General features: G+C 43.6%; 1 protein-coding gene across 1 annotated transcript; it reads left to right on the top strand.

The window, feature by feature from the left end:
* Positions 1-3,243: 3,243 nt before the first annotated feature.
* Positions 3,244-13,051, top strand: GBGT1 (globoside alpha-1,3-N-acetylgalactosaminyltransferase 1 (FORS blood group)). Its single transcript, XM_009978349.2, has 7 exons — positions 3,244-3,291; positions 7,265-7,380; positions 8,474-8,536; positions 9,841-9,891; positions 9,989-10,024; positions 11,775-11,909; positions 12,367-13,051. Exons 2-7 carry the CDS (start codon positions 7,319-7,321, stop codon positions 13,049-13,051), a joined length of 1,032 nt encoding a protein of 343 aa, XP_009976651.2. The 5' UTR covers positions 3,244-3,291; positions 7,265-7,318.
* Positions 13,052-13,530: the final 479 nt, after the last annotated feature.

The raw sequence follows: 13,530 nt of genomic DNA, 5'->3' as shown, positions 1-13,530 counted from the left end.
TGCTACAGTACTTTAATGGAAAAAATTTGCATGATCCAGCATGCCAAGCTATTTCTTGAAAATGAAGAGCACCTAGCTGCATATAGTTACTTCAAAGTAATGGTACTACTGCCATTGCTTTCTGTTGCTGCCGAGTTATATTTTCTATTATCTCCCAGAAACTGAAATGCCAAGACAGCAGACATCCACTTTAATCTGTAAACAAGCTGTATTTCCTCTGGAAACCCATGCAGTTAAACAATTAGCAAAACATAGGTGCAGGTAATGTTTGAAGATACTGAACACTGTTCTATGTAATTCTCTTTACTAAACTGGTATCAGACACTGCCCTCAGTTTTAAAAGAGGTGGTTGTAGTAAATAAGGTAGTTTTTAGGGTAATCTTTTTGTGGAGATTAAAAAAACATTTATATGGCATCAATTATTATTACCTGACTGACTGAATGGAATATAATATTATTACCCAGCTGGCTGAATTGAATATAATTAACTAATTAACTAAGGTTTAGACCCTGCCTACAAAAGGTGGGCCATTTCCTCCTTGCTGTGGAGATGCAATGGTATCCTTGGAGCTGCAGCTCAGGCTGGTGAGCAACATCTGGTGACCGTGATGTGATACATCCAAGACACCCTGACTCCCTCACCAGAGCCTGAGCTGAGTGCCAGAGCCAAAAGAGCTGGAGTGAGAGTCCTTTGGTGAAGGAGGTAAAGCTGCAAGCCCTGATGTGATGTTCATGGGAGGGAAGTGTGCTGGAGTTAGAATGAATGGACTGGGTCTCTGCTTACTATAAGCCTCTTGAAAAAACCTTTGAAAACAAAAACTGTAAAACAAAAAGGGGGAATTATGGCATCTGATTATTATTACCCAGCTGGCTTGAATTGAATATAATATTATTACCCAGCTGGCTTGAATTAAATATAATTAACTAAGGTTGAGACTCTGCTACAAAAGGCAGGCCATTTCCTCCTGGCTGCAGAAGATGCAACTGGTGTCCTTGGAGCTGCAGCCCAGGTGGTAAGCAACACGTTTAATCTTTGGCCCTTTAAGTACAGGTAACATGAATTAGTATAAACTGCTCTCTTTTCTAACTTTCTCTCATGTGTCTTTTTTAGTTTTTTTTTGGTTTGTTTTTTTAAAAGGACTTGACCAGGAATACCCATGACTACTCTTACAGACAATTCAGGCTATAATCTTTGTGGAGAAACTGCGGCAGTTAAAACAACTAAGGCCACACTGGCCCACATGGTAGCAGTAGAAGCAAGAGATAGCTGGATATAGGTTGGTCTGTGGGAAAGGGCTGTGTTTGGGGCTGCTACTATTGTGGGTTTCTTTTTTTTTTAAGAGGAGAACTATAGTTATGTATAAGTTTTTAATATACAGAGTGTTTTCAGATCTTAGTCATATGCACTGCATGTAGAAATTCTTGTTGTGAAGCAGAGTTGGTTTCTCAGGGAGCCTCCTCATTCAGACACATTACAATGAGGAATTGTTGCAGCAGAGAAGTATGGATGGTGTCAGAAACAGGACACCTCATGCATTTCAGTAGCATCACAATTCAGAAGTAGCTGCTGCCACAGTGCTGTTTCAATGCAGCTTGCTTTCACCCACCTTCCCTTCTGAAGCCTACAGCTCTAGCCTTAGATCACAAAGGCTGATTTTTCCATCAGAGTTGAAGGACTGAACTGAACATCATGAACTATCACAGATCGTTGTTTCCACTGTAAAAATGATCACTCTTTCTTCACTAAATGCTAGAAGGATAAACACATTCCAGACAGCTCTGAGACTCTGCCTTGCACTTATGACAGCTTGTGAAAACAGTAGTGTTCAGCAATTGGCCAAATATTCTACATTAAATCATTTGGAAATAAATGGTCAGTGTTTATGCATCTGTCCTGGAAGTAATTCACTCCCAGTGAACTGAATTAATTTTATTTTTTTTATAGGGAAGTGTAAAATACGCTGTCCACAATGCAGCAAAACTATAAATTTGCGTGAGTGTGTATGTATCCAGTTATGGTACCTAAGCACCTGGTTACATACAGTTTTTAAGCGAACGTAGTTTGTCAGCAGGGTGTGATATAGTAAATGCATCCCACAGAATATTTTCCTGGGTGTGTGTGCATTAAAAATACAGTATTTTATATTTGGAGCCATAGACTCTTTAATAAAGGTACGTTTCTACAAGTTTCTGTTAAGGTGAAATACCTTTTAGCAGCTTTGTAATAGTTCAGTCCATACTTGAGACTTAGAAAGCTCTGGCAAGAGCCAGAGTGCATTCTGCGGTTTTGGGATGTGTGCCTTCCTCTCCCTCTCTAGAGAAGGCCGCTCTTTAGTCTTAGGAGCTAATCAATGTGAGATGAAGATCTTGCATTTTTAGCAAAAATCTAAATATTGCTGATAATTAGTTTCAGAAGTCTTTAAAAGGAACACAGAAGGAAGGCCACGAATAATTCATTGTTCCTATAGTTCTGTTGTCAAAGGCAGAAATGAGCAGCCTGTACGCAATCTCGTGACAGTGGACCAGGACCTGGATTAGGCAAAGTAAAATTATATTTCATCACTACCAATTCTGCTGTTGTTGTTCAAAAGCAATACAAATGTAAACTTGAGCAGCAGTTTGCTCAGATCAAGGAAGAAAGTACAGCTGAGCTGCTGGCAGTTGAGTGTTGGGGAAATTGGCTGAAACGATCCATCCAGAAAATTAAGCAACTCTATGCATGAGATGGATCACATCTTGCTGATGTCCTTCTGACTATTGCTGGTGTAAACTGACAAGTTCATGCCAATGTCAGTGATATTACAGATTTAGCCCAACAGAATTTTCTAATTTTGTTGTTTCTGTCGCAGTGAACAAGTGCAATGGTGAAAGGAGCTGGCTTTTTGAATGTAGACTCTGTGCAGTGCTTCCTCGTTGAATCTCAGCCAGAGTAAGTTACCTGGTGGTGCTAGCTGTAACATGAGAACCTGAAAAGCTAGAAGCCCAAGCAGTGGATTTGCACTGAAGTTCACGTTAAAGACACAGGCACGACGGAGTATGCCGGTGTCATGGTGCAGCCTGAGGTTGTAACAGTCAAAGGTGGCCTGTTTAGTAACAGCGTCCAGGAAGGAAACTTTCTTCCGCACAGATGAAGCCCCTCCCATGGATATAGAATCATATATCCTCTCTTTTGTTGTGTTCTGAACGACACTGTACTCACTGCTTGCCACTTCAGTTTCAGAATTCTTCAGTACCGGTTCTGAAATCGTCCGTCTGCAAACAATATTTTCGACGGAATGGTCTACAAGTGAGGTATTTATCTGCAATCCAGAATGCTTTCCAAGGTAGGCCTTGAAGATTACGTACTGTTTTGTTCTGGGAGGTCAAGCATGTTCATTTAGAAGTAACATAGCTGTTTTCAACTATATTGCTTTTAAAAAACTTTCTAAACAAATCTGAGGAACCTGAGTAACTATTAAAAATACTTGGGCTGGTTTTAGTGTTTGTTAGGAGATCCTATCATTAACTGCATTAACCACATCTATTTTGGGGTTTTTTGCGTTCACTGTGAACTCTAGAGTTATAAATGGTTGAGGACAAATATGGTAAATGTCTGAGATGGTTTCAGATGCAAGGAGACATTCCAAACTCATCTGGCTCCAGTGTTTTCGCAGATGAGGAAAACTGAAGCAAAGGAGGAATGCATCAGCTGTGCTCTGAATCATAGAATGGTTTGGGTTGGAAAGGACCTTCAAGTTCATCTAGTTCCAACCCCTCTGCCATGGGCAGGGACACCTTCCACTACACCAGGTTGCTCAAAGCCCCATCCAACCTGGTCTTGAACACTTCCAGGGATGGGGCAGCTGTAATTTTTCTGGGAAACCTGTGCCAGTGCCTCACCACCCTCATTGCAAAAAAAAAAAAAAAAAAATTTCTTCTTTAGGTCTAATGGAAATCTCCCCTCTTTCAGTTTAAAGCCATTGCCCGTTGTCCTATCACTACACACCTTTGTAAAAATGGACTTGGACATCAAGCTGTTGACTGCAACTCTTTGAGTGCAACCATGCAGCCAGTTCCTTACCCACTGAGCGGTCCATCCATCAAATCCATGTCAGTGTCAAATGGTTTGGAAAAGTCCAGGTAGATAATGTCAGTTGCTCTTCCCTTATCAACCAGTGCTGCAACTCCATTGTAAAAGGCCACCAAATTAGTCAGGCAGGATTTGCCCTTAGTGAAGCCGTGTTGGCTGTCACCAGTCACCTCCTTATTTTCTATGTGCCTTAGCATAGTTGCCAGGAGGATCTGCTCCATGATCTTGCCAGGCACAGAGGTGAGACTGGCTGGCCTGTAGTTCCCTAGGCCTTCCTTTTTTCCCTTTTTAAAAATAGGGGCTATGTTTCCCCTTTTCCAGTCAGTGGGAACTTCACCAGACTGCCATGACTTCTCAAATACGATGGATAATGGTTTAGCAACTTCATCTGCCAGTTCCAGGACTTGTGGATGCACCTCATCAGGTCCCATGGACTTGTGCACTTTCAGGTTCCTTAGACAGTCTCAAACCTGATCTTCTCCTACAGTGGGGTAGTTCTTCATTCCCCCAGTCCCTGCCTTTGACTTCTGTGACTTAAACAGTGTGGCTAGAGCACTTGCCAGTGAAGACTGAGGCAAAGAAGTCATTGAGTACCTCAGCCTTGTCTGTATCCTGAGTAACCAGGTCTCATGTTTTCTTCCAGAGAGGGCCCACATTTTTCTTAGTTGTCCTTTTATCACCAGTGTACCTATAGAAGCTTTTCTTGTTGCCCTTGATGTCCCTGGCCAGACTTAATTCTCTTGGGGCTTTAGCTTTCCTAACCTGAGCCCTGGTTGCTCAGACTATTTCTCTGTATTCCATCCCAGACTACCTGTCCTTGTTGCCATCCTCTGTAGGCTTCCTTTTTGTGTTTGAATTGGTCCAGGAGCTCATTGTTCATCCATGCAGGCCTCCTGGCATCTTTGCCCAACTTCCTCTTTGTTGGGATGCACCGCTCCTGAACTTGGACAAGGTGATCCTTGAATATCAACCAGTTTGCTTGAGCCCCTCTTCCCTCCAGGGCTTTCTCCCATGATACTCCACCGAGCAGGTGCCTGAAGAAGCAAAAGTCTGCTCTCCTGAAATCCAGGGTAGTGAGCTTGTTGAGTACCTCCTTGCCACCCTAAGGATCTTGAACTCCACCATTTCATGGTCACTACAGCCAAGGCTGCCCTTGAGTTTCACATTCCCTACCAGACCCTCCTTGTTGGTGAGGACAAGGTCCAGCATAGCACCTCTGCTCATTGGTTTTCTCTATCAGTTGGAGAAGGAAGTTATCATCAACGTGTTCCAGGAACCTCCTGGATTGCTTATGACCTGCTGTGTTGTCCCTCCAACAGATAGTGGGGTGGTTGAAGCCCCTGATGAGGACCAGGGCTCGTGAACATAAGGCTACTCCCATCTGTCTATAGAGGGTCTCATCCACTCGGTCTTCCTTGTCAGGTGGCCTGTAGCAGACTCCCCACAACAATGTCACCTGTCCCTGCCCTCCCTTTAATCCTGACCCATAAGCTCTTGGTCAGCTCCTTATCCATCCCCAGGCAGAGCTCCATGCACTCCAGCTGCTCTGACATAGAGGGCAACACCTCCTCCCGTTCTCCCCTGCCTATCCTTCCTAAAAAGCCTGTGTCCTTTAATTCCAACACTCCAGTCATAGGATTCATCCCACTGCATCTCCATGATGCCAGTAAGATCATAACCCTGCAGGTGCCCACACACCTCTAACTCCTCTTGTTTGTTCCCCATGCTGTGTGCGTTCGCATAGAGGCATTTGAGTTGGATGAATCCGACTTCCTGGCTGGAGCGTCTGGAAGTCCTTTCTGCTGCTCTTCAGGTGCTCTTACCTTGTCTTGATCAAGCTTGATATTATCCCTCTCTTCCTTCAACTCTAGTTTAAAGCCCTGTCACTGAGCCCTGCTAGCTGATGTGCACAGACCCTCATTCCCCTTTGAGAAAGGTGAATCCCGCCTGGTGCCGTGTAGGCCATCCCATTGTCAAAAAACCCAAAATTGTGACCATGACACCAGTTACAGAGCCATGGCCAGCAGGGCAGGAGTTGGGGAAGCTTCTAGCAGCTTTTCACGGGAGCCACCTCTGCAGCCCCTCCACCACTACCAAAACCAGTGATACAAACCAACACGCCATGACAGAAACTATCTCTGTGGTGTCTACTTCAGCCTCCCCAAAAGTGCCCTGTGCCACTTCCTCCCACTGGCATTGGTGCTGCTGACAGTCTGTCAATAGGAGTTTGACAACAGCCTTTTTCTTTTTTTTTCCTTTCTCCAGGCTCCAGCCACATTCTAGAAAGTGCTTTCCTCTAACTCAAGGCTGTGTTGCAATCCCTGCAGCAGCAGCCTGGGAAGCTTGCTTTGCAGAAGAGCTCTTTATGTGGGTGGAGAGGACGCCGAGGAGTCGGAAGCGAGCGTGCGCAGGCACAGGGGGCTTGCCAGCAGTACCGTAGCTCTGCGCTCGCCAAAGGTAGTGATGAACGCAGCCTCTAACAATTAACGTGCGTGTAACGAGCCCCTTTGGTGACCACATGCAAAGGCTCTGTGTGTTTGCCACAGGTCCCGTGGCTCATGCTGCGGGAGCCTTTACTTTTCCCTGTGAACAGAAAAGGGATTAATTGGAGCTTTGAAGGTAAGGCAGCTGAGCTAGGAGAGGTTGATTTTTATGGCTGTTGAAAAGGGAGTAATTTCTTTGACTTGCAGAGAAATATCATTACCCAACATGAATTATTATTGTTGTCTAATGTTTCTTTGCTTGTATCGGACCTCGGTTTACCTTTCTCCTATAGGTACCTTTGGAGAGAGCATGAAAGGCAGAGCTGCTCAGCTAAAGCGATAACTGTGTTAGCTCTACGTATCACCTGGTGTGACTGGTATTGGTGAGTTTATTAAATGGCAAAGGGGGTGTGCTTTAGATGAATAGGTGGAACCTACAGAAACTAGAGTCAGATCAGAACGGCTTCCCATGCACCTGTAACGGTGATTAGGTCTCACTGAAATGGAGACACCTCTCAAACTGTTAACAGAACTGCCTCAGTGACTAAGTGGCCCGGCTCTCACAGTCTGGTTCCTCCTGTGCTCCTCATTTCAGAAAAATTGAATGAAAATGAAACTGGTTGGAGATCCTTGTGCTCCTATGAGAAAATAATCAATTTCTCTCATACTGACATATTTATAGCAACTTCCCTTGGTTTTTTGTTCTTTGCAGATTGAAAGCTGCTGGGAGTAAGAAGTTGCACTTCCTGCTTCTACTCTAGAAGACATGATTTCCAAGAAAGTGGTGGGATCTCTTGTCTGTCTGTTTGTTGTTACTGCATTTATCTGGTAAGCATTTGCTCCCAAGCTTGGTCATATTTAAAACATCCTGTCTATATCTATACCATAGTAAAAAGCACAGCAGCAGAAAACTGTAGGCAGTGCATTGTATGGAAAGTCCCTCTTAGAGCTGTAAGAAAGAACAGTAATTCATATAATAGATAAAGTAATACTAGTAGAGGGAGAAGCTTCTGAAAGGAGAGAGAAAAAAAGACCAATTGTGTCTAATTAGGCTGCTAACACTGTATCTGACTCACAAACAAATGTTCAAGTACAGAATATTCCAGTAACATTTCAGCTCAGGCCTTGAAAGGGATGATTATCTGTCTCTTCAAACAGTCCAAACTCACTCCGATGTAACTAGGGATAACTTTGCAGCTGTCAAGCATTGTAGCTTTCAAACACTGAGAACGTTTGTAGCTTTGAGTATACCGACTACTGATTCTCTTGAGCAAACTGAAACATTGTTTGAAAGGAAGCCGAGATCAGGCATTTCTATTAACTATGAAATTATTATTGTTTTGTTATTATTAATTATACTGTGTTTCTGATCTTGCAATTTGCTCTTATTTCACGTTGTGGGTGGTTGCATTTCACCAGTAGTTAAGTGATTGTATATGAAAATCTGGATAGATTGTGATCGAAACTGAAGAGAGAAAAAAAGCCTATGCAGCCTATTTGTCTGCTACGCAAATTAAAGGATGCACACACAGCACCTGAAGTTCCAGGAAATGTCCATGTGTCGTATCGGTGAACATTGCATATTTCTCCGTTTTGAGCACTGCCTTATGCGTCTCCGTTTGTGTACGCTTTTCAAAAATGCGTAGACCTGCATTTCATAGATCGCTTGATGTAAATAATGATACTTGGATTTGATCTTACAAGGCAGATGCTTCTGGACTCATTTTGTCCCAATCTTCCCATTTACACCTTAGCAGCAGAATATTACATTAAAATGTGAATACACTGGATCCTGCGCTAATTAGTAGACATGCTACAGTTGCTTCTCAAGATCTGTGCCAGATATTGAGATGATCTTGGAAAATCCTAGGAAGATATCTTTAAACATTACCTGTCTTAAAACGTGTCTTTGCTATCACAGGATTACAGTTGGGAATGGAAAAGTGCACTACCTCCCATATTACCTTCCTTGCCCCAAAATCTTGTAAGTATTCCATTTTGTGTGTAAGGAGTAGCACAGATGATTGCTACAGGAGCTGTACTTCACTGACAGTATGAACTGCTACTAACAAGTAGTCACTTGTTCTTTATTTTATGACAATCAGTCACTCTCTAAAAGCAAAATGGTAGTAGTGCAACCTTTTCTGCTTTAGAAAGAAGAAACCTTCTGCATGCCCTTCGGGACACCTCTGTGTTTCTGCAGCATGAGTGAGGCCTTGTTTGTTGTGAGTCACAAAGACTGTAACTAACAGGTTAACATTGCTTTGTTACCAAGGTGTAGTCACACACAGGCACCTGTACACACAGGATCTCCCTGTGCTTCGAGATGTGGATTAAGTATCCCACCCAGGTCACTAGATGGAGAAACGTTAAGTCAGAGAGGTGAAATAAATACAAGGAGTTCTGGCAGAGTTAGGAATAACCCCCCAGCCTCCTAATGGTGTTCCTCTTCTTCACTCTATAATCTGTGCTTTCCACTCACCTTATGAATGTATTTGTGTTGCGGCCGCACTTGAGCCGTGGACCAGAAGCCTGCTCTGAACAAACAAAAGGGTAGCTGCTTCTCCAGAAACCTTACAGTTTAAGGGGTCAGCTTCATTGCGTCATGCAAGCTACTGTACAGTTAAAACCGACTTAGCATGGGTCCCAAAAGCTCTCTCAAAGCTGCAAAAAAGAGAATTTACTCTGTGGAGGGGCAGGGTGACTTCATTGCCATAATGGACCATAGCTGTAACATGACAAGCCATGGCTTTTCCCATCCTTTATCATGACCCTGATCTTGCAAAAACAAAAAAATGCAAGTAGGAAAGATGATCTCTTACAGAGGCATTCCTGATTAGCTGAAGCCATTAAAAAGCATTGTGTCTGGTAAGATGCTTATTTCTCTGAATGCTGTTGAAAGTGTGATGTATTTCAGGTAGTTCAGCCCTCCAGGTGAACAGGAACAGTTATGTGGGGAATGGAGCACATACATGACAAGTACTGGCAGTCCCCAGCAAGCATGTTCTTCCCTGGATTTCGACCCCTAAACTCCAATTTAGACTCAGACAGCTGCCAGCATCGTTCTGTCCCTGTTCTGTTGTGTGCTCTGTTTCCAAACTATTACTTGTCTGACAGCCCTCGAAGGTGTGCACAGGCCACGTCTGACTGTACCGGGCAGAGCACAGCAACTGCAGTGAGGACTTGGACAGCTGTCAGTACAGCAGCAGGTCCTGAAGCTGAACCTGGTTTGTATTTTTGGAAAAGCATTACAATCCCCTTTTTTTTTTTTCCCACTCCATCATGCAGCTCCATGAAACTCCAATATACAGAAGAGAAGCTAATCCAGCTTTTCCCCCAGTAAGTACTGCCTTTTATTTCCTGACCTTTAAACTGCTGTTCCTCTCTTCCGGGCATATTCATGTATTATTCAGTGACTGTTTCTTCCTTTCTACAGATTATTTTATCAGCAGCCAAGAGTGCTGGCTCCAAAGTAAGTTTCTTTGTTTTAACTTCATCGTTTGTTTCTGCCAACTTTAGTTTGGGTGCTCTGTGGCACTCACAGTTTCAAAGTCCTGGTACACAGTGAACAGTACCTTGTGCCAAGAGAAGTCTAACCTCACAGGTATGTCTACAGCTACCTATGCTGCTCTAAGGTGGAGTTTACTCGCTGTATGCTTGCTAGCATACCTACTGCAAATTCCCAGCTCATACATTAGCACACACACAGCCTGTCTACATGGTTGCTGCCAGGGACTCTTTTTTGAGGCAGGAGATACGTAATAGATGGAAGATAGTGAGAAATAATTTCTGGAACCGTGTTGTGGCTGTAACCAGCTGTGGGAGGGCTTTGAATCCACTTCAGGGCAAAATCAAGCAGGTGCCTTCAGCCACAGTTTCAGCTAACCTGCTGGATCCTATACTGGAACAAGTTGCAGGCACTCACACAGACAAGTGTCTCTGAGAAGCAGTCAAACCAGTGAGTTTAAACAGACGTGGAAGGTTTCAGGCAGCAGCAAAGTGACTTAGGCAAACGTTCCTTGTCAGCTCCTGTTTGTTACCAGTCTCCTTCCTATGACCTGACTCTTATCTCTAGCAGTTCACCTTCAACAGCCACCTTTCTTTTGCAGGTGAATAAACACACACCCTGCTGGTACATAGCTTCTTTCTTTTTTTTTTTCACCCTGCTATTTCAACAGTGTGTGCTAGGCCTGAATGAATGTTTCTCTCTTCCATATTAGAATAAACTAACGTGCAAAATCAGCTAGTATATACTGGACTAAATGAGGAAAGAATCGTGTAGCTTTTAGTGCTCTGTGTGTTCTGAGGGGAGTTCACTAGCAGGAACTGAGAGGATGCATACCATGGAAATGACTCATAGTGACAGGACAAGGGGCAATGGCTTTAAACTGAAAGAGGGGAGATTTTGGTTAGATATAAGGAAGAAATTTTTTACGATGAGGGTGGTGAGGCACTGGAACAGTTTGCCCAGAGAAGTTGTAGATGCCCCATCCCCGGAAGCGTTCAAGGCCAGGTTGGATGAGGCTCTGGGCAATCTGGTGTAGTGGAAGGTGTCCCTGCCCATGGCAGGGGGGTTGGAACTAGATGATCTTTGAGGTCCCTTCCAACCCTAACCATTCTATGGTTCTATGAATATTTCCACTACACACACAGAAGATTAAGGAGTTTCTTTAACTTTACTACACATTTGAATGCTGGCTTACATACAGAATTTCAAATTATATCTGAATGTGTTAAAGCTATATATAAATACTGGAAAAATAAACTGTCATGCCACAAGCTGTGTTTTGATAACACAGTGATGGGGTATATTTTTATAGTAATTTTCATATGATTACTTGTGGTTTAATCTGTGTGTAGCAATCTGCATCAGAGTGATAGCAAATACGCATAGCTTCTCATTCTGTGAGTTCAGTGGTCATTAAATTCTCCTCAGCAGAAAAGTCCTATGAACTTAAATGAGATTTTAGTGGATCCTCGAGTTTTCGCCAGTTTGTTAAAAAGTGCTTAATTTCATCCCAGGAACTGAAATGTCCATGCTTGGTAACCTTAAATAAGAGGGCAGGGAAGCAGATCTGAAGATAATACCATCCATAATGAGTTAATGCTGATACATGTGCTTTCCTTCTAGCTGCCTTTTTAGTGTTTCTTTCTCATTTCCTGGCCTTGAAGCCAAAAGGAACAGTTACATTTCATTTAACAGTCCCTTTCTTTTCCTTCAGGCGTCAGGATGTGCTGACAGTCACACCGTGGCTGGCCCCCATCGTCTGGGAAGGAACCTTTGATTCTGAGATCCTGGACAGTGCCTACAGGCCACTGAATCTCACCACAGGGGTGACAGCCTTTGCCATTGGAAAGTAAGTGAACCACTCAGTGGGCACAATTCTTGGGGTGATGTACTTCCTCTGTTGAAAGTATCATTTTGGCTTTTCTCCTCTGCAGAGCTGAAATATGTCCCATTCTGTAGTAAACTTTTATGCCTTATATATTGTGTCCATAATCATACAAGCCTACAAGGTAACAGACCCAGTACCCAAGGTACCTGAAGTATGGTCAGTATTTTTTAAGAACTAGCATGTGCCTTGGGAATTAGAGTTGTGGATGGGTGGTTGGTTGGTCAAAGCAGGAATAATCCACTTGTTCCTTGTCCTCCACTATACTTTAGCTATTGCATGTGTAGTGTGTGGATTCTTGCAGCAATAGCTAGTTAACACCCTTCACCCTTTGTCTCCTTCCATTCATTAAAGTACCCTTCATAATCTACCATGCACCCCCTTGCCCCTGCTGTGCTATTTACATGTTGTGTCTACACAGATACACCAGGTTCGTGCGCCACTTCTTGGAGTCAGCAGAGAAACATTTCATGAAAGGCTATCGAGTGAACTATTATATCTTCACTGACAACCCTGAGACAATTCCTGATGTCCAGCTGCAACCTGGACGAAGGTTTGTCATTGTCCCCATCAAGAAATACTCTAGCTGGCAAGAGATCTCCATGCGCAGGATGGAGGCCATAAGCAAGCACATAGAGGAGACAAGCCATCAGGAGGTGGACTATCTCTTCTGCCTGGACATTGACATGGTGTTCTACAACGCCTGGGGGCCTGAGACCCTGGGTGATATAGTAGCAGCCATACACCCTGGCTATTTCAATGTCCCTCGAAGCCAGTTCCCTTATGAGAGGAGGAGCTCTTCAGCAGCCTACATCCCTGAAGGAGTAGGAGACTTCTACTACGGAGGAGCTGTGTTTGGAGGGCTGGTCAAGAAAGTCTATGAGTTCACCAAAGCTTGCCACATGACCATCCTGACAGACAAAGCCAATGGGATCATGGCAGCCTGGCAGGAAGAAAGTCATCTCAACAGGCACTTCCTCTCCCACAAGCCCTCCAAGGTGCTTTCTCCAGAGTATTTATGGGATGACAGGAAGCCAAAACCCCCTGAAATTCACCTCATATGTTTTTCCACAGTGGTTAAGAACTACAAAGAAGTAAGAAATTGACCATCTGATTCCTCCAGAGGTGTCCTCCACACAATCAAACCTACTGAATATTAGCTCCCACAGAACACACCCTACCATGAATTTTTGTTCCCAGTGTGAACAAACTGAGGAAGGAACATGTGGACAGTTTCTCTGGAGAACAGGAATCTCAATGCATTTTGAGAAGCAGCAGCCAAAGTGGAGGTGGAAATGAAAAGGTTTCTAGGTTCCTAATCTTTGTAAATATGAAGATTAAATAAATAATAAATGTCCCACATGAGGCTGCAGCACACGCAAAGGCAGCCAAAAAGCCAGCTACCAAATGCAGTGCTGTCCTTAGAGCAAGGCTGCAGATGCTTTCGCCTGAGTGTTTTCCTGAGACCCAGCAGAAACTTAGCAAGATCAAAATGGTATTTGACCTTCCTATGGAGAAGGAGAAGATGTGGAGTTTTAGTAAAGACCTTTTCATTTAAAAGAAGAACTTTGCAGGGCAATTAATT

Source organism: Tauraco erythrolophus, chromosome 22 (assembly GCF_009769465.1).
Source record: "Tauraco erythrolophus isolate bTauEry1 chromosome 22, bTauEry1.pri, whole genome shotgun sequence".
Lineage (NCBI taxonomy): Eukaryota > Metazoa > Chordata > Aves > Musophagiformes > Musophagidae > Tauraco > Tauraco erythrolophus.
The sequence above is the reverse complement of the archived record's forward strand: the minus strand, read 5'-3'. Positions and strand labels throughout refer to the sequence as shown.

Coding starts and splice junctions, on each gene's coding strand:
- GBGT1 (XM_009978349.2), top strand. CDS start 7,319: ATGATTTCCAAGAAAGTGGTGGGATCTCTTGTCTGTCTGTTTGTTGTT. Junction 10,025..11,774: donor CCAAGAGTGCTGGCTCCAAA/GTAAGTTTCTTT, acceptor CTTTTCCTTCAG/GCGTCAGGATGTGCTGACAG. Junction 11,910..12,366: donor ACAGCCTTTGCCATTGGAAA/GTAAGTGAACCA, acceptor GTGTCTACACAG/ATACACCAGGTTCGTGCGCC.